This window comes from Pyrenophora tritici-repentis, chromosome 7, assembly GCF_003171515.1.
Source record: "Pyrenophora tritici-repentis strain M4 chromosome 7, whole genome shotgun sequence".
In the NCBI taxonomy this organism is placed as follows: domain Eukaryota; kingdom Fungi; phylum Ascomycota; class Dothideomycetes; order Pleosporales; family Pleosporaceae; genus Pyrenophora; species Pyrenophora tritici-repentis.
The window spans coordinates 931,489-950,862 of record NC_089396.1 but is presented as its reverse complement, the minus strand read 5'-3'; the positions used below and the strand labels follow the sequence as shown (position 1 = coordinate 950,862).

General features: G+C 51.1%; 8 protein-coding genes across 8 annotated transcripts; 4 read left to right on the top strand and 4 right to left on the bottom strand.

Moving 5' to 3' along the window:
* Nucleotides 1-49: 49 nt before the first annotated feature.
* Nucleotides 50-928, bottom strand: PtrM4_127750 (uncharacterized protein; the record flags this gene model as incomplete). Its single annotated transcript, XM_001939830.2, has 1 exon — nucleotides 50-928. The coding sequence occupies one exon, from the start codon at nucleotides 926-928 to the stop codon at nucleotides 50-52; it is 879 nt and encodes a 292-aa protein (XP_001939865.1).
* Nucleotides 929-1,299: 371 nt separating this feature from the next.
* PtrM4_127740 (anaphase-promoting complex subunit Cut9) lies at nucleotides 1,300-3,257 on the top strand (the record flags this gene model as incomplete). The annotated part of the gene is made up of 2 exons (XM_001939829.1): nucleotides 1,300-1,396; nucleotides 1,447-3,257. The coding sequence occupies 2 exons, from the start codon at nucleotides 1,300-1,302 to the stop codon at nucleotides 3,255-3,257; spliced, it is 1,908 nt and encodes a 635-aa protein (XP_001939864.1).
* Nucleotides 3,258-4,354: 1,097 nt separating this feature from the next.
* On the top strand, nucleotides 4,355-6,670 carry PtrM4_127730 (Anoctamin domain containing protein; the record flags this gene model as incomplete). The annotated part of the gene is made up of 4 exons (XM_066108833.1): nucleotides 4,355-4,466; nucleotides 4,514-4,667; nucleotides 4,722-5,445; nucleotides 5,498-6,670. 4 exons carry the CDS (start codon nucleotides 4,355-4,357, stop codon nucleotides 6,668-6,670), a joined length of 2,163 nt encoding a protein of 720 aa, XP_065960825.1.
* A 146-nt stretch (nucleotides 6,671-6,816) lies between these two features.
* On the bottom strand, nucleotides 6,817-7,914 carry PtrM4_127720 (XynA, Beta-1,4-xylanase; the record flags this gene model as incomplete). Its single annotated transcript, XM_001939827.2, has 3 exons — nucleotides 6,817-7,198; nucleotides 7,252-7,632; nucleotides 7,688-7,914. 3 exons carry the CDS (start codon nucleotides 7,912-7,914, stop codon nucleotides 6,817-6,819), a joined length of 990 nt encoding a protein of 329 aa, XP_001939862.1.
* Nucleotides 7,915-12,037: 4,123 nt separating this feature from the next.
* On the bottom strand, nucleotides 12,038-12,241 carry PtrM4_127710 (uncharacterized protein; the record flags this gene model as incomplete). Its single annotated transcript, XM_066108832.1, has 1 exon — nucleotides 12,038-12,241. The coding sequence occupies one exon, from the start codon at nucleotides 12,239-12,241 to the stop codon at nucleotides 12,038-12,040; it is 204 nt and encodes a 67-aa protein (XP_065960824.1).
* Nucleotides 12,242-13,864: 1,623 nt separating this feature from the next.
* Nucleotides 13,865-14,751, top strand: PtrM4_127700 (uncharacterized protein; the record flags this gene model as incomplete). Its single annotated transcript, XM_066108831.1, has 2 exons — nucleotides 13,865-14,675; nucleotides 14,747-14,751. The coding sequence occupies 2 exons, from the start codon at nucleotides 13,865-13,867 to the stop codon at nucleotides 14,749-14,751; spliced, it is 816 nt and encodes a 271-aa protein (XP_065960823.1).
* A 175-nt stretch (nucleotides 14,752-14,926) lies between these two features.
* Nucleotides 14,927-15,340, top strand: PtrM4_127690 (uncharacterized protein; the record flags this gene model as incomplete). Its single annotated transcript, XM_066108830.1, has 1 exon — nucleotides 14,927-15,340. One exon carries the CDS (start codon nucleotides 14,927-14,929, stop codon nucleotides 15,338-15,340), a length of 414 nt encoding a protein of 137 aa, XP_065960822.1.
* A 314-nt stretch (nucleotides 15,341-15,654) lies between these two features.
* PtrM4_127680 (sodium-hydrogen antiporter) lies at nucleotides 15,655-17,366 on the bottom strand (the record flags this gene model as incomplete). The annotated part of the gene is made up of 3 exons (XM_066108829.1): nucleotides 15,655-16,693; nucleotides 16,748-17,255; nucleotides 17,309-17,366. The coding sequence occupies 3 exons, from the start codon at nucleotides 17,364-17,366 to the stop codon at nucleotides 15,655-15,657; spliced, it is 1,605 nt and encodes a 534-aa protein (XP_065960821.1).
* Between the last annotated feature and the right edge of the window lie 2,008 nt (nucleotides 17,367-19,374).

The window sequence follows — 19,374 nt, the reverse complement described above, 5'->3', positions numbered from 1 at the left end:
CGCTCATATAATTCGTCCAAACGCCGTAAATGCTCTTCTGCTGTTTGTCTCAATCGCTGTCGCTATCATAGCCAGCTACAAGCATGGTAGACAGTTTCGACGGCACTGGAGCGGCTTTCACTTGCGATATGTTGGCCGGAGCAGGAGCAGGAGCAGTTGCCTTCTTCTTGATGCCAAGTGCAGCGCTAAAGTCCTTCTTTTCTTTCGGCTTTTTAGTAGCAAAGGTTGCAACAGAAGGCACCTCGATTGGTGCATCCATCATGTCCTCGTCAATGGTTTCCTCACCAATATCTGGCATGCCGCGGTTTGCGAATGCTTGGCGGGCTGCCTCGGCGTCTTCTTCCTCTTGCTTCTTCCGGCGTTCATCAGCAGAATCCGGTGGTACATCCGTCCTGGTGCCTTCGCGCTCTGCCTTTTCGAGTCTCGCGTTTCTCGAACGAATCGTGTCTAGAGCATCTGCGATAGCCATCTCTGTCTTCGCATCCAAGACCTTTGTCTCGAGCTCCTTCATGGCGTCGCGCTCCGCCTCCTCTCGCTCTATCCGGTCTAAGCGCTCCTCCTCGTTCTCTTCGTTGAGCTTAGCCTCCCTCCAGGGTTCGAAGTTTCGCTTTGCGCCGCGCTCACATGCGTAGTCCATGTTCTTAGGGTCGGTCTTGAAGGTGATTTCGCCGGAGCATCGCGTGCATCGGATGTAGAAGCGGAAGATGGCAATGTTATAGTATTTCTCCTCCGTAGTCTCTTTCCGCGCGTTGAACTTGCGGCCCTTGTAGATGAACTCGCCGCAGTGTGTGCATTTCATGGAGAATGGCGCCATAAGACGGACAGTCATGAGCTTGGGGCCTGCATTCTTGGGACCGCGCTGGCGAGTGATCTTCGAGGGGTCGAAGTCTGGGGGGTAGTACTTGGTGAGCACCTTTCGTTCAGACATGGTGGTGGATTACGGAGGTGCAGTTGATGGACGAATCTCAGTCGTAGTTTTAGCCTCCTATACGCGCGTCGTGTTCTTTTGTCCACAGCGACGTGGTCGGAGTGTCGTGATATGAGGCGACGTAGTTAATGCGATGGCGTAGATCAACACGCGGAATCCCAGGCGAGGTGAAGGCTGAAGGCAACTTTTGGCTGACTAAGGCGGCCCGCGGCTGCAGGAACCCCGCAAACATGTGCTTTCGCGAGGCAGGCGCGCCATCCTAGCAGCAACCTCGCGACGCCGCCGACAGCAACCACGACCGGGATAGCCTACTGACTGTTTATTCGTGCTTACCCGCCTACAAAGTTCTATTTCTATGGTACAGCAAAACTATGGACAAATATCTTCGCGAATGGCGCCAGGAAGCCCTCAATCGGTGCCAATACGATACAGCCATATTCGTCGCGGATAAGCTGCTGGCCCTCACAGGTATGCTATACTACGTAACATCATGGGCGCATACTGATAATCCAATCTAGATGACGATCAAGATGCATTCTGGCTTGCGCAGGTACACTTTACCACGGGCAACTATAATCGAACACAGTCACTTCTAGCACGCGGGAACCTCGTCGAGCGCACTCCACAATGCCGATACCTCGCTGCGCATTGCTCCATTAAGCTGGGGAAGATGGAAGAGGCACTGCAGATACTAGGCGACAAGAACCCTACTCATCTCATCTCGGCGCCGGGCAGCGCACGCACAAAACTGCGGCATGTTGATGTCAACACACGGGCAGGCGCAAGGCACAACAAGGCGGGTTCGCGAACCGACCGGCTACCAACTAGTGAGGAACGCGATAGGGAAGATGTTAACAATATCAAGTCGGAAGCCGGCATGTGCTACCTGCGCGGTGTATGCTTTGCGAAGCAGAATTCCTTCGATCGAGCCAAAGAGTGCTACAAGACGGCGGTACAGATCGATGTGCAGTGCTTCGAAGCATTCGACGCCCTCATGTCCAATTCTCTCATGGCACCTGATGAGGAGTGGAAGTTCCTCGAGTCGCTCAACTTCGACACCATCAACGTCTCCAACAACCCTTCGCTATCACAAGAAGCTGCCTCCTTCACGAAGACGCTATACACGACACGCCTGTCCAAGTACACGCGACCTGAAGAGTTCGCCAGCGCCACCGAGACCCTCACCACTCACTACCACCTCGGCGAGAACCCTGATATAGTCCTTTCCAAGGCCGATCTTACGTTTACCCTATGCCGTTTTCGCGATACCCTTGCCCTCACATCTTCCGTCCTTGCCAACGACAAATACAACTTCAATATCATGCCTATACACATAGCCTCCCTGCATGAACTCGGCGAAAAGAACACCCTCTTCCTGCTTGCCCACGAGCTTGCGGATACAAATCCATCGGAACCTTGCTCATGGTTTGCAGTCGGCACATACTACCTCGCCATTGGTCGCATAGCAGAAGCGCGCCGTTACTTCTCCAAGTCATCAATGATGGATCCTCACTTTGGTCCAGCGTGGATAGGTTTCGCGCACACCTTTGCCGCAGAGGGCGAGCACGACCAAGCCATCTCTGCCTACTCGACCGCCGCGCGCCTCTTCCAAGGCTCACATCTCCCCCAGCTATTCCTCGGCATGCAGAACCTACAATTGAACAACCTCAGCCTGTCAAAAGAGTACCTCAAAACATCATACGAACTGTGTGAGAACGATCCCTGCCTTCTTAACGAGATGGGCGTTGTCTGCTTCCACGAGGGACAGCTACCAGACGCCATACAATTCTTCCGCCGCGCACTCGCCTTCTCAGAGCAGAATGAAGCAGATCCCGACACCTGGATTCCCACGCGGATAAACCTCGCCCATGCTCTGCGCAAGGACGAACAGTACAACGAGGCGCTTGCCATGTTCGATGAAGTATTGCGCCACGGCATAAAAGACCCCAGCGTCTTTGCCGCAAAGGCCCTCGTACTACTAAACATGAACCGCACCTGGGACGCCATCGTCACGCTCCACGAAGCCCTCGCCGTCGCACCACAAGATCCCATGGCCACCGACCTTCTTAACCGCGCGCTCGAAGTCAACGAGTCGGAAAGCGGACTTCTTGAGTTGGGACCATCGGCTAATTCGGCGGCCATAGAAGATGCGGATGAGAGCGAAGCCATCGAAGAACTAGAGAGGAAGATGAACGGCAAACTGCGCGAAATCGAGCAGAATCGCGTTGCGGGACGGACGGGGCGTAGAAGACGACATGCGCAGGGTATGGGTGCTGAGGATTCGAGTGCGTTTGGGGAGAGTATGGTGGTTGATTCGGATGAGGGCTAGGTGCTCCCCCGATGAACGAACAGCCTTTGGATAAGGATTCCAGAGGGATGGACGACTTTTGTTTTGAATAACTCCTCGCGTGTTTGCATATCGGCGTCAATTGGAAAGGGATAGGAACCTGGGTTATGAGCATAGCGTGGAGTGAGGTGTTTGCTGCCTCTTTCTCTTTCTTTCTCTTTTTTTGTATACCGGATATCCAATTACATACACTCTGTTTCGGATAACAATCAAACCTTCGTCGCCAAAATTAAGATTTCCAATTGTTCTCATGTACAATCTTCCTTCCCACCTTCATCGTTGCACGCAAGATGACGGTTTATAGGGAGACATTCGCGCAAGAGTGGAAGGTTTCCCGGGGGGAGTGATGAAAGTGGTGATGGTGTGGTTTGTGAATTTGTATCTTGGTTTAGTTGGGTTACTTGAGCGAAGTTTGTTAGTTGTTCTTGATGACTGGTTGTTGTGAAGTTGAGGAATGTGGAATGTGGAAGGTGCGTTAGGTCACTGCGCCGTGGGGTCACATTTCGCAAAGTTGACGCTTTGTCTTATTCATAGCTTGATGGCTTTATGCGACTGCTAGAAGCCGACAAAGAAAGGCCATGAATGCTTGTCAATTGCAGAGTCAGACAGTTTGGACATACTTGACAGGTGCCGGCGCTAATGAATACGCTAAACTCAAACAGGTCAGCGCCCGTGATGTCGGACATGTGGGGGAGATGCATTTGTAAACTTCCCGACTCTTCTGCATCCCACATTTCATACTAAAGGGCTGTCTACTCGCAAACTACTCTTTAAGATGCGTTTAATCGCCGTGTCCGTTTTCTCCGTGGCTCGGGACGCTCGGCATTCAAGTGCTAAACCTGGCTCAACAGCGTTTGGGCCCACATGCGAACACCAATCCGCGACGGCGCGACAGAGCTGAGGGCTTGCCTAACTCCGCGTCAGCCACGACCTCCGTGATGACGACGTCGCAGAAGGAAGCCTATATACCCACCAGCCACACTCACGGTCCTTACAGCTCACATTCTCGTCGTATTCTTTTGCTTTTGCGTTAGTTTGAACGTTTTCGGTCTAGCTTGAACATTGCTGGGCCTCTGGGGATGCAGATCGAACCGTTAAGGAGGGTCGACACGACCTGGAGCGACGATACGGAGCTCGACCATATCACTTATAATGACAAGTACGTCGTGGTATATGACTTCAGCAGTGTTGGTATGTTAAGAAAGAGCTTTAGTTAGGCCAGGGCTTACGAGGATAAGATGGCGACGTTGCAATCAAAGAATGCACGCGATTACTCCATGACCTAGAATCTGCTGGTCTCAACACCGAAGTTCGCCCTGGCTACGATCAATCACTATTGATATTTTGTCAAGCACCCAGAGACTTGCTCGGAAATGCTGTCTACAAGTCGCGGTAAGTCGTGGCTGTCCTCAGCCTTGTCTTCCCACTTTCTAACTTTTGATGCAGAGTCAAGGACTGGCTGTATGGCATAACTAAGAATCATCCTGGTGGCACCGCCAAGAGCATTGTCGATGGAGCTTTCGAAGCGGAAGATCTTCTTTCCATGTACCACCTGCTCGTTTGGCAGAAAGAGCTCGGGGGAGCTGGTATCACCCCAGGCTATGGTCTATGGGAGAATGTGACGTCTATATTTCCTTTGCACAACAAACCCATCAACGGGGCGTTATTGACCCGCCTTAGCAAGAAGTTCTTCCTGGATCATGCTGACTTGGACCAAATTCGCAACCTCTGGGGAGCCAAGGTTGCCTTTTACTTTGCTTTCATTCAGACCTATTTCCGCTCTCTGTCTTTTCCTTGTGTAGCGGGTGTCTTTGCTTGGGCATTCCTAGAAAAATACTCACTGGCCTTTGCTGTGCTCATCGGCATCTGGTGTACGGTCTTCCTGGAGTACTGGAAGATCAAGCAGAATGATCTGGCTATCCGTTGGAATGTTCGAGGAGTTGGAGAGTTGAAGTTGAACCGTCCGCAGTTCCGCTACGAGAAAGAGATCATCGACTCTGTCGGAAGAGTCAGGCACATCTTCCCGAGATGGAAGCGCATTGTGCGGCAGCTGGTCGTGATACCCTTCGTGCTTGTGAGCACCTTGCTACTCGGCATTCTGATCACCTTCGTTTTCGCTATTGAAACGTTCATCGCGGAAGCCTACGAAGGACCATACAAATTCTATCTGGTTAGTATGAACCCCAACCCAAGGCTACGTAGTTTGGACTAACAGCAGCTAGGAGTATCTCCCGACTGTTCTTCTTGCAGTATTCTTGCCATACGTCACGAATCTTCTCGAGGATATTGCCACCGGTTTGGCGGAATACGAGAACCACCGGACAGCGGACCACTACGAAATGTCTCTAACGCAGAAGCTCTTTGTGCTAAACTCGATCACCAATTACATGCCGATCTTTCTCACTGCATTCGTATATGTACCATTCGGAAGCACGGTCCTGCCACTACTGCAACAAGCTATGAATCGGGCACTAGGTGTTCAAAGCAAGCTGGAATTTAGCGCTGACCCCGACCGATTGCGCAATGAGGTGATAGCACTCACGGTTACGGGACAGGTCTCTAGCGCCGTCGAAGAACTCGCATTGCCGTGGGTAAAGATACAAGTCAAGCAGTGGTGGCGCGACCGACAAACCAGCCGGGCGCACGACCGAACTTCTTACGATAAGATGCCCTTCGAAGATCCTGCCGAAACCCGCTTCCTCCGCCGAACACGAAGGCAAGCGTTGAGACCAGCGTACAACGTCCAAGAAGATATAGCGGAGATGGTAATCCAGTTCGGCTATCTTGCACTTTTTAGTCCAGTGTGGCCACTTATACCGATCGGCTTCTTCGTCAACAACTGGTTTGAACTTCGGTCCGACTTTATTAAGATTTGCATTGAACATCAGAGACCCGATCCATCACGCAGCGATGGCATCGGGCCTTGGGTAGACAGTATGGAATGCCTCACGTGGCTGGGTAGTGTGAGCAGCGCCGCTATCGTACATTTGTTTGGTACCCACCAGTTCCTTGGCGACTACCTGGGCCTGAGCACGTGGGCGAGTCTCCCAATTACTATCCTCATATCCGAACACATCTTCATGGGCTTCAGAGCGGCAGTCCGATTTGCTCTATCGCGAATTGGATCAGAGCAGACCCGGAGAGAAAAAGCTGAGCAATATGCAAACCGGAAGAAACATCTCGACGAGCTCGAGGCAAATGCAGAGAAGGCATCGCATCTAGGTGTTGCTGAACGCGAAAGGCGCAAGAGTATCAGAATCAATGCGGCGGATTTCTTCTGGACTAAGCAAGCTGAAACAGGAGCTAGCTCAGCCGCAGGCATCCGTATCATCAAGGCATTGAAAAGCGCAGAGCACGAAACAGCAATCACGGGCAGAGACACAAAGATCGACTGACGTAACTCTTGGATACGTATGTATGTACACAACTCTCCCCAATAAAAAAGTATTTACAGAAAATATCCTCAAACCAATCTTCCTTGTTCCCTTCCGCAAGATATATACAGAAGTGTCTGCACAGCAGTTCACGTAGCGTCTGGCGCTTACTTGAGGGCAGCCAGGATGGTGTTGTAGGCAGGCTTGGGGTTGTAGTTGGCATCGAACAGCAGGGGGCTGCCGTTGGGCCTCCAGGAGTCGGTGTCACGGGTACCCCAGACGGTGATACCAACGCAGTTCTTCTGGTTGAGGCAGGCCTTGACGACGTTGGACCAGTCGGATTGCTGGGCGTTGCCAATGTCAAGCTCGGTGATGGCACACTCGGGAGCAGACCCGCAAAGGAGAGCCATGGCAGCGCCGGAACCGGCACCCTGGCCAGAGCTCAAGTGAGACTGCGAACCGATACCGTCAATAGGCCAGCCCTTGCCGATCCACTGCTTGACCTTGCTGGCAAGACCCTTGGTCTTAGCGTAGTTGGCGTTGTCCAGGCTGCGAAGTGTGTTAGTATCGCTGTTCATGCCTCAATTAACATGGAAACTTACTTGTAGTCGTTGATGTAACGCTTCGCGCTGGGGTCAGCAGCCTTGGCCGCCTCGAAAGCAATGCGAACAAAGTCCTCGCCGAGGACGTTGTAGAAGACGCTGGAACGGAAGCCACCGCTCTCGTCGAACATCTCGTTGATGACGTCCCAGGCGTAAACTTGGCCCTTGTAGTGGCCCATGACCTTGGAGATGTGGTTCTGCATAACAGATGTCAAGGTAGCCTTGTCGTTAATCTGAGAGACATAGGACGGAAGCTGGGAGTGCCACACGGTTGTGTGTCCACGGAGGAGAAGACCGTTGTCCTTTGCGAACTTGGCGGTCGCGTCGGCAGTGCCGAAGTTGAAGTTGCCCTTGGAGGGCTCAGTGGCATCCCACTTCATGCTGTGGATGGGTCAGCAACCGTATAGTTATTGTTATGGCCTAGGTTTTGACTTACGAGTTCTCGGGGGTGATCTGACCAAAGTTTGCCGTGATGACCTGGGCATTCTTTCCTGAGTTGAGACGGCCATCGGCGATTGTACCAAAGTACTTCTTGCCCTTTGCCTTGAAGGCAGCGTTGATGCTCTGCGTCTGGCGCTGATCGAGGACAGGCTCTGGCTCAGCATAGGGAGCAGCCGAAACCAGGGCGCTGACGGAGAGGAGGGTGACGAGTGAAAGCTTCATGTTGAAGGTATTTGGTTTTTGTCGGAGAAGGAGATGTGTAGGCCGGAATGAACGACTGCTTGATACTGGACACCTTGGGAACTACTGGGCATGTTCTTATATACATCAAGCCTCAGTCAAACCCCGCTAACTTATCTCGGTCCTTCCCCATATGAAGCACCTCTTTCCAAGATTCTAACCTCCAATATCCCGATATACGACCACAGCTGGGTCTCCACACCCAACACTACCCTGGCAATGGGCTTGCAACGAACCCACTCACACTCTGGACCGCCCTGCATACGCAAGGTTGTTTGTGGAGAAACAATCCTCCGAGCCAGAGGCGGCCAACAGTGCAGAAACTATGGCTCTAACAAAGTTCGAAACATGGCTCATTTGTTCTTTCATTTAAAGTAGAAGCATATGAGGAGGGGTGGTAGGGGAGCTAGGGCTCGGGTCCCGCCCGCCAACGCACCCCATATCCAAAACATCCGCTGCCCGAACGATATCCGGCCAGACAGATTCCGCAAGAGCCGTGAATACCAAACATGCAGTTCTTTTACCGCCATCTCGGCGTGGTTTCCTACGGCAGCTAATCAGCTGCGCGGCGAATCACAAAAGCGACGCATGTCGCTGATCGTCAATCCCGGAAGCAGACAAAACAAGCGGGCACGTCACGACAGAGGGAAAGGTACGCGCCCCATGGTCGAGGGAACAGCGTCACTTGTCTCTAGGCTCTAGCGCACGTGCTGCAAGCCACCATAAAGTGTCGCCTCGCAACCCCAATAAAGATGAGGAGTAGATGAATCTAGAGGAAGCTTTTCCGCCGCCGGTTCTTGTGCTGCTTGGCGGCGCTGAAAAGCCTTCTTGGCGTAGTGCGTGCACGGCAAAGGGCCCTTGCCACGAGCAACACCATCTCCATTAATCATTTCCACCATCTCATCCACGACATTCTACTTTGCAATACCATATGCATAATGCTCACGTTTGAACCTTACTCTGACGCCATGTCAGACACCCGCCACCCGGCTAAGCTCGGATAGAAAATAGAAAAGCAGTTGGACACGGCATTGACAGAAGGTTAAACGAGCGTACTGATCCCGCTTCGTCGTCATCTTGCTTATTTGCTTAAGGGGGATACGTGCTTCCGGCATTTGTTCCCCCCCTTGTCTGGCATAGAGTGGGTACGGTCGGTACTTGTGGAGCAGCCGCGTTTCACACTTGACGGCTTCGAGTGTGACACCGTGCGCTGACCGCATGTCAGGCACGCCATTGGACGGGCACGACGATAACAACATGTAACAACAAGTTGAGATGAGTAAGATACGATGATCGCACAGATCAGTGTATTTACTGTGATTTGATAGCACTGACTGATGTTTCGTTTTTACTAGATTTCTGCCCTAAGCTTGTTGTGCCTACGAAGAGGGCGACAAAGGCCTGATCAACGCAAGGTACCAGCCACATGTTGTGTGCGTGCTTTGTTTTTTTTTTCATTTGGATATGCCTCGCCGAATTATCCCGTAGATTGCGGTGTGTGTAGGCGAGATCACGCTGGCAGAGCGAAAGGAGTACTTCAGCCGCGCCGTGGAGTGCCGCTTTCTACTTTGTGGTTGCTGATGTGCTGTTCTACAATATATGCAAGCTAGATTGGGTGGAGATCGCTTCTCCAACGCCCACGAGTCGGTGGAGAGTGCGTAGTTCAGCCGCTGGTGCTCGTGTGGAGCCGCTGTATATGGGGTACGGCATATGTATGTATGTCATCTGGGGAAAGCCGCAATATAGCGAGTTTATTTTTCCGGGGAAAGCTGCTTTTGGGCTTGGTGCATTCTCGGTTGCGTTCAAAGCTGTGGCGGGATTCCTTCCGGATGACGAGAGCTTATGAGGGTTAAGCTGGAGTTCTAGCATCAAAGGATGTGTGTGTGTGTGTGCGTGCGGTCTCCACACGTGCTTGCTACATACCGGTAATGTAACCGAGGCGTGAGCGTTGGTATAAGCACTAGGCAACGATGATCTCTCCTGTGCGACATTTCTTTTCAAGGCCTACAACGACTTACCATAAACACCATCTCTATCAAGGACACATATTCACCGACTCGCGCTAATCAAATCTTCCAGAGTTCCGTTGTGAGTAGAACCCTAGCAACGGATAAATACAGGTTGGACTGCTATAGCCCAGCATGTATACTGCGACCAATCAGATCTGTTGTTCCATACTAACTTTATTGTCCTACTATTGTGTCTGGCTGGCGACACAGGATAACCCTGTGATTATCTGAACTTTGTATCCGGATGCATGTTGTAAGACCATGTGGTAAAACCTCGCTGGACGGAGTTCCGTTGCGTTCAATTTACGATTTTTCGGTAGAGCTAAGAGTGGCATCGTATTTATGTAGGTTTGATGTGAGTAAATGCACTGGTAGGTGAACCCATTAGAGGCAAGAATCGAAAAGGCTTGGAAGAGCTGTCGTCAAAGTCATGTAATCGATGGTTCTTCAGTTTGGTGCGCCAAAGATGGGTACCGTGGTAGCTCGATAGGTGGTGTACCGAGAATAGAAAAGCATCGCTGTGAACTGTGCTAAGATGTTGAGGGATATATTCTCACCGTTCTGTCAATATTACGATCACATGCAGTCGAAGCTGAGAGAAGGGCTTACATGAAGTCATCTCGCAAACTTACCCTACTGCAGTATCAAGCTATTCCTGAATTATCCGTCGCGTAGCGTGATGCTACATTATGTGAATACTATTATATGCTACAAACATACCCAGTTCACAATTCATCAAAGTCGAATGTTGAACTGTGTGACGCGCGTACCAAACTGAAGAACCACCGATGACCTGATCTTGACACGAGCTCCATCAAGCTTATTCACACTTGCCTTTGTGATGCTGTTGAGAAGATATAGGCCGTCCTTTTTTGAATCCGAACAAGCAATGGCATTGGCGGATCGAAGGACTCCATGGAGCCTACACCGATGATATTCCAAGATCCACAGAAAACTACACGGTTGACAGTGATCAAACAAGATGACCCGGTGGCTCTTCAGTTCTACATACCCTATCTCAGGCCCCACAACAATATATCCCACCACTTACGTATGTACATGGGAACTACAGCCCAAATGGATCAACATCACTTCCATGACTCATGCAATGTAACGTAGGCACACATCGCACACATCCTATTGTGAATGTCCTGGCGATGGACAATCCGGAGAAGAAACTGGATTTGTTTATGTATTTGTCTTGCCATGACTCTCTTTTGAAGAAAAAAGACACCAGGCTTGACAACTAACACTCCAGACATCTAAAAATCGCGCATTTCCCTATTTCCAAGTTGTCTGCCTATCGTAAACCGTTATTGTACAGATGGAAATACCCAGTATCGGATCACACAGTCATTCTAGCATAATCTCACTGAGCACTTCCATATCCTACAACCTGCGTAGTATCCTCGATCGGACACCGGACATCCAACTACCCGAAACCCCGAGCCACCACTCACCTCGCGCCACACGAATGTCACTGTCGCCACATACTTTCACAAGCTAGGTGGCATCTGTGTAGAAAAAACGGGGCAGTGGACAGCACTCTAATATATATGACTTGGTTCCAGAGGGGCGCGATACAGAGTGACTCGGTGCCGGCGATCGACCTGGATGACTGTCTTGGCAATGGAAAAAAAGCTGCGCCAGAGAGCGGAAGGACGGCTTGGCTGTGTAGATCGGAGGGTCTGGCGGGAAGCTGGCGGTTGTAATCACAGTTGGTTGGTGGGGTTGTGATAGTGTTCCGTGGGCGTGAATCGGAATCTGGCGTGGTGTGGAGAGAGAAGAGTCATTTAGAATATGTTCATAATGCATTTCGTTATAATACTACATCTCACTTTGAAAGATAACCCGCCGTGTTCAAAAGTGATAAAAACATGACAACTCCGTTCTGGTGGATATGCCAGACCACGCTAATCCAATCATTAGCTCAGCGCCCGAAATGCTGATAGCTCTTTCCCGAGCTTCGTCAACCATGCTGTTCCAAACGACTTTCTCATGTAAACAATGTCAATGCTTGTTGGGCGTCAGCACTTGTGTCCCTCGTTCGTGGTCGGTTACACAACGTACCCGTCAAATCCAATGATGAGAGACGTCTATCCGGTCGAGCACGCGCAGCCCTTCCTCAACGCGGGGCTGGTGTGCGGCCAGCCTACGCAAATCTGGCCCGTGCCGCATTGATTTCCATTGATACCGCATTTGTTTTCAGTGCATGGGCCCGAGTAGCCTTGAGGAGTTGGGTCGGGATAGGCAACGGCGAGGGTGGCCAGGAGCGTTGCGAGGATTGTGGAGAGACGCATCTTGTTGGTTTGGAGGTGAGATTGAGGGTTGGAGATGCGGTGGATGTGTTGTCTTATGAAGCTTGTGAGGCTCTGATTTAGCCTTTACGATGCTTGGCCGAGGTGGATGACCCTGTCGGTCTGTGGCGTGAGAGTAAGACACGAGTGATAGTTGGATATATGATATAATAGTATTGTTGTGGTTGGTTCTCGGAGTGATGTGAGAGAGAGTAATGGAGATGATGTGTTGATGTTGTTGATTGAATGTCCTTCAGAACAGGGCATCTGTCAGCCTTATTATACTACTCGCGAGGCTGCAATGTGACCCTGTGACGTGCCCGGTCCCTCAGTACCATCGGCGCCCGAAACATACCCACCATACCAAAACAGAAAGTATCCATTCGGGATCACCCTGAAACGCATGGGGTTGAGGTACCAAGTCTCCACAAGACTACAAATTTAATTGCGCCTCTCAAAGCCTCTCGCGGATTACGCAAGGCAGGTGGCTGGATAGTCGGAGATGCTAGTAGCAACAAGACGACGCGTTGCGAATAATACCAAGTAAGCGGATAGAACCGTACAGGTCAGACGGCCTAAGTTCGGGTCGATCCAAGTTTCTTATCGCTGTACGCCTCTGGGTACTATGGACTTGGCCTTCTTGGCCCTCAGTGGAACTTCGTCGGCGGTAAGCTGAGTGGTCAGGAATGGCGGCCGATCATGCTAATTGGTCCCAGACTAATGAATTAGCAGCTATTTGAGTCAACCTTGCGCAGTACGTATGTGTCTCACCAAGTGATGGCGATGTGTTCTTGGTGTTGATGGCATCGAGGCGGTGCGGAGTTGGCAGAGGGAATGATGTAGATTGCCCAGACAGCCAAGACCTATCTGAACACAATGCGGTGTACACGCATTTCGAGATGCTCTAGAGTGCGAGGGCGACGGTGTAAGGGAATTAGCTCGTGCCGGGACGCTATGGCATCCGCATGAGGTGTGTGGCGAGAAGAGCACACAGGATGACCTGGTAGCGCGATTAGCGAGTGACATCGAATACCGGAGCAACACATACCCAGTGATGTACTTACCTTAGATGTGGAGCGTCTGTAGGCGGTGCAATATCGACCATTTCAGATCATGTGTTAATTCGCTACCGATGTTGATAGCTGCAGCAAACTTGCCAACATGGCCCGCGGCTTCCGGTAAGCTAACCATCGTGGCCGTAGTCGATTCATACCACCGGACGTTCAATAATAGAACGATGTAACGTGAATAGACCCCTTCTAACGCATATTTCGACGTTCGCAACTGAAGCTTGGTCGGCTTTTGCGTAATAGCCCTCTATACTGGGAAGCAAAGTCTTGGCGACCGGTAAGGTGAGCACCGCTGCGGGTTCAATGTGTCAACAAGTCAGGGAATTGACCGTGAAACCATATGCTTTTCTGGAAGAACAATGCATTTCGAGATGGAGAGTGAGGAGGTGACAATTAGCCAGCTGCGACCATGATGGGCTCGGAGCACGCGTTGTTATCTCCGAATCAGCCGCCCCTGCATCATCATCGCGCTCTACCCCATCTTCACCCCATCTTCCCCGCCAAGTCGCCATCTCCATCAACACCACCCAACCCAACGTCAATAAACGCATTTAACATGGCAAATAACAATGATGATTCCCGAGGCGACCGCCAACGACCCGAAGATAATCCCTTCATCGCCTTTCGCCGCTTTGCTGATTCCCAAGTGTCATCGCTTCTCAATACCGTGTTCACCTTGCCAGCCACAATCGCCAGCTACAACAACGCACATCAGGCACGTGAACAATGTCTGTTTGGGAAAGCCGATCCGCGACAATGCGACAAGCTTCGCGATATCGAAGCTGACATTGCAGAGCTACGGGAAAAGGGAAGGGAGATGTTCAGAAGGGGCGATGTACATGCCGTGCTACGGAGCAGCGAAGAGATCACCCAGCTTGATCGGGAAGCGGACGAGATTCGGAGAAACATACTTGGCGACACCGCGAATGGCCATCAATGCCAGCTTAGATGCCAGGACGGTACAGCGTTGGTGGAACGGGTGGCGAACGAGAAGGGTCAGGAGTGGGGATGGTCGTGGGACTGGGGATTTCCTAGACCATTCGACCAAGACAATAGAAGCTCCCTTAAAGCTTCGGAAGACGAGTTGGCCAATGAATGGGCGGAAGCGACAGCGCTGATGCGGTGGCTCACAGAGATGAGGCGACTGGACGACGAGTTCGAGAACAAACCCTTGGACGACCATGAGCACGAGTCTCGCATGGAATCTTGGCTGGATTCCTGGCATTGGCCAACGCCAACAAATTCATCGACCCTCGACATGCTCAAATACTCACCAATGCTACTTGATCGAGATGATTTGATGAGGCAAACTGGTATCTCATGGCGTGCTGCCTACGATGATTTGATACAGGCCGAGCAGGCGGAGAGTCCGTACTGCATGGGGAAAAGCGAGCAGATGGCCCGGCCATCAAGGAAGATTCCCATTTCACAGCACCAGTTTGAAGACTACATGGAGAAAGACATAAGGCGGACCCAAGGGAGGATCCCAATAACACAACGACAGCTGGAGGAGGTTATGGACGAAGATGGAAAGCACGGCTGCCCTGCCCTAGCGACAAGCAACGAGCCAAGCTACGAGTACAGTCACGATCACGAAGACCAACACGATGAATCCCCAATGCCAAACCGAGAGAACTTTCAGTTTACCGATGCATACAAAGGGCGCGGAAATAGACAAGAAGACAACCAGGATACAGAGACAGAGATGGATCACTATGAGCGGCTAGAGGCCATGTCTGCATCTTCGGCAGCAGCCCACGGAACGAACGACGCAAAGCCCTCAATCCTCTCAACACTTACAACGACTGAGCGTACCGTTTCCCCGGACGGCTCCATCACGACAAAGGTTGTGCTTAAGAAGCGATTCGCTGACGGACGCGAAGAGAGCACAGAGACTGTTCACACCCAACGCGGACAGGAAGAGGCACAACGACGTGATCCCTGGAAGGCTTTCCGTGACGCGCATGGGACACAGACGGGGAACGAGAACAAGGCAGGTCAGAAGCGGAATGGCTGGTTTTGGTCTAACTAAGTACGTTGTGTGTCATTTACGTTTCTAGCGTCGCAAATCACGACATGGCGTTTGGATAATCTTCTCCCTGTCTTTGGTCTCTCACATCTACTCGTCTATCTATCATGTATAGCTGCGCATACCCCTCTCAATTCAATCTATATATTCACTTGCATATTCACTTGCCGACGCACCCCTATGCTATGTCTTTGCCCCCAATCGATATTGTTATTTACTTCCTTACAGTACGTCACTGGTATTATGTAAACACATCGTTTTGGTAAAAAACACCCATTACTGTAGCGCTAAGGATTACAATCTTGGTACTAAGAATATCAAGCAGTCTCCTCCAAAGTAACAGCGTCTGATGGAGACCGCATGGGCTCCCCATTAGCCTTCTTTTGCTCCTGCACACTCTGCGTTTCAATAATAGTATTCGCACGGGAAATGCCATCGTCCCACGTGCTGTCTGACCTCTCGGCCTTATCCAGTCCCCACATGCCATCAGCAATACTTCTCGCCTTGTACTTGATGATCAAGCCCACCGACACAGGCCCAAGAATAGTATTCAGCATAATGGCCCAGACCGCCGTGATGAAGGCTTCCTTGGACAAGTAAGACGTGTTATTAAAACCGATCTGCACGACAAGAAGGCCAATTTCCCCTCGCGCTACCATGGCGGAACCAAGGAGCATGGCGGGCCAGAAGGACTCGGAGATGCATTGGCGGATCGACACGCCAGCTGGGCGGTTGATGATTGTGGAAACGGGGATGACGAGACCTACTACCACTTTTGTGATGAGCATGAGGATAGTGTAGACGAGGCCTTTCCAGATGGCTTCCGCGGTCCAGAGATCGATGAACGGGATGGCAAAACCGATGGATGCGAAGAAGAGGGGTTGAAGTAGGTACTTTACTACATCCAAGAAGTACTTTTCGAACGTGTGCATGAAGGTTGGAGAGATCTCTGGCTCACCGCCATCGTGCCCTGTCTCGGCGATAGATCGTGCTTCTGCTTCCTCTGCGTCTTCGCGTGAAGGGGGATGAAAGGGGCCGGTCGGGTGCTTGGAAGGGATGTACGTGAGCGAAGCACCAGCCATGAAAGAGCCATACAAGACCGAAGTGCCACCGAAACCCGTGATGCTGAGGAAGGCGCAGAGCACCAAGATCATGATGACGACGTTAACCACATGTCTCTTTCGTGTCTTTGGCAGACGTGGCTCAGCGTATTTGCGGTACAGAGGTGCGATGATCCATTTGTTGAGGACAGGGGTGAGTATGGCGAGGACACCGGAGACGAGGGTTGGTCGACCGATCAGCCAGCCAAGGTTTGGTGAGTCTTCGCCTCCAAGAGCGCCCAGTTGTCCAATTACACTGCCACTTTTGTTAGCAATTGGCACTGAGGGGTTGGGGGCTGTGTTGTTCTACCTTGCCATAACCAAGCCCGACACATCATCGAAGACGGCTGCGCTCACTAAAACGGTACCAACACGTGTATCGGAAAAATTGATATCTTTGGAGGTTTTCCCTAGCACTACGAATGTGGTACCGAGAGAAGTAACGGAAAGGGCTGCGCCAACGATGAACGTTTCAACCGCCCCATATCCAAATCCAATATAGAGAAGTATGTAGGTGAAGGCGACTGGAGCAACAACACCGATAGTAGCCGCAATGATAGAAAGCCCAAAGTTGGCCTTGAGGAGATCTAGTCGGACCGCGAGCGCACCTTCGAAGATGATGAGGACTAGACCGATGTATCCCAGTGCGATGAAGGCCTCCTGCCATGGAATTGGTATGATGTCACCACCAATTGGAAGCCCGTAGATAAGACCGACGATGATCTGTCCGATGAGTCCAGCCCGGAAGACACGGTTAGATAACCATTCGCCAAAGGATAGCCAGAAGAAGAAAGATACAAGGACGAGGATTTGAATGACTGTTTTGAATGATCAGTGAAGGGCTTCCGGGAAGTGGCGGTTAGCTGCTTACTATTTGGCTCATGATACTGTAGGAAGCCTTCCTGTGTCGCTGAAGAGTCGCCAGCCATGTTATTAGACAGCTAGTTTATCAGAGTAAGAATAGTTGGAAGGTGAGCTGCTCTTTTCCCTCCCTCCATCTGCGCTTCCACACCATCTTTAAACATAATCTCAACAGACCCGCGATTCAACAAACGTTTCGCAACCCAGATGCCTCCTCGTCTTGGCTCAGCGTGGCGTTGAGCCAAGTGTTGCGTGAAGGCTTACCAACGGATATCACGGCATCGAATTTCGAGGCAACAAGGAAACAATCAAGGCAATCATATGAATATGCGTAAGGGCGGAATCTTGGTGGGCATCTACTTGTCCCGCGTAAGACGGCTTGGGCGTTAGAGGATAGGGGTACGATGGATTTTCGTTTCCACTCCGCGCTTGGCAAGAGAGATGAAACAGTATAAGCCCGTCCAGTCGTGACAGAGGATGTCGGAGGTGCAGATCGTGGCTGCGTTCGAGATGGTTTGGTTCTGTGCCTACAACTTCAAGGTAAGTAGCGAGATGTCAAACCCATGTTCCGCATGTGTCCTTTCCAATGTGATGGGTGCATCTCAGATCCTAGATCTCGGGGAGCTCGGGTTTGACCGCCACCGTCTGACAGGAGGTAAGACGGTATTTCATGGCATACGAGAATTCCCCGTGATTGAGTAAAGCTTCTTCTGTAGCTTGATACTGCAGACGCGCAGAAGAGTTCGGTCCATCCAGTCCTCCGTCTTTTATCCAAGCATAGAAGGAACTACACAGTTCGCGGGCTGCTTTTCCCGTACCGCAACGTGGCACCTTACTGTGATATGAAACAGATAAGGCGCTACAAACAAGCAGCGTTATCGCTAGCGATCCTCTTTGGACGGTATATGGCGTGCAGACCCTACGCGAAGGGGTAGTGCCCTGGATGCTAAGCAAATTGGCGGTGATGCCAAGCTACAGCGGCTGAACGCAAGTGTGATAGATTGGGAACAGCACATGAAACGGCGAAGCGAAGGATCTGAATCTTGGGACGAAGAGCGGAAGCATTTTATAACGTGGCGGAGGCTGGGGTATATCTACATGCTATTGTGTGTGTGTTGTGAGCGGGCTCCGGGGCGGAAGCACACGATTCGAGGTGCGCTAGGCCGTATTGAGGCGACGCGTTGTTTTGGTGTCCGCTCCTCCCTGCCTTCCCATGCTCTCTGTTTGCCAATGAATGATTGGGTGAAGATCTACTCATCATTGTGTCTTGTTTAGTTGTCACATCACATCGGTGCGCAAACATCATTCCTACCATGGAAGGTACATTGGCTACGTAGGTGTTCAATTCGAGATTTGTTGTTCGACATCACTGCGTTGTCTAGCATGCTGGCATTGTGACAAGACCGCTGCACAAAAGCCTTGAGAAGTACGTTCGCAGCTCTGAACTTGGCTTCCTCATTTCTTGAAAACCATGACGTGCCCAAACTATTGTGTGGAAGTTTTGCACGACGCTGGAGACCCCAGTACGGTCGCGAATGACCCTTCGGACTTCAGAGACTTGGTTGAGACTATCTTACAGCTCGATTCTGCGAGTGCATACTTCCTTCAGGACCCGAATTTATTTTGCGATGACAACCGGCCGTCGAATGCAGCTACGAATCCCGATACCAAGAAATGCGTTTCAGAGACAGGGGCGGACTTGGAAAGACAGTATCGCGAACTAGACTCGCATTATGGCTGGGTGTTGGCATCTGACCGTATGCATGTGAATAAAGTACTACGCTCGATCTTCCGAAAGGACCTGGATGCAAAAGATTGGTTTAGGGAGGTTTCCATGAGGCATGTTGCTACATGTCTTGCATTGAGAGAGATAATCATGAGGTAGCGATAATGGGCGCTTCTGTAATGGACAAATAATGAGTGGGTGGCTCAGATTCGGGGTATTCGCAACTGTCGCCAGCGCCGAACTCTGCAATTTCATGAAACTGGACCATCGCTTTAAACCTTATCTGCCGATGCATCGCCGTCCAAAGCGGCAGGGTTTTCCTTTTTTCATAGATGTATTCCACATGATGA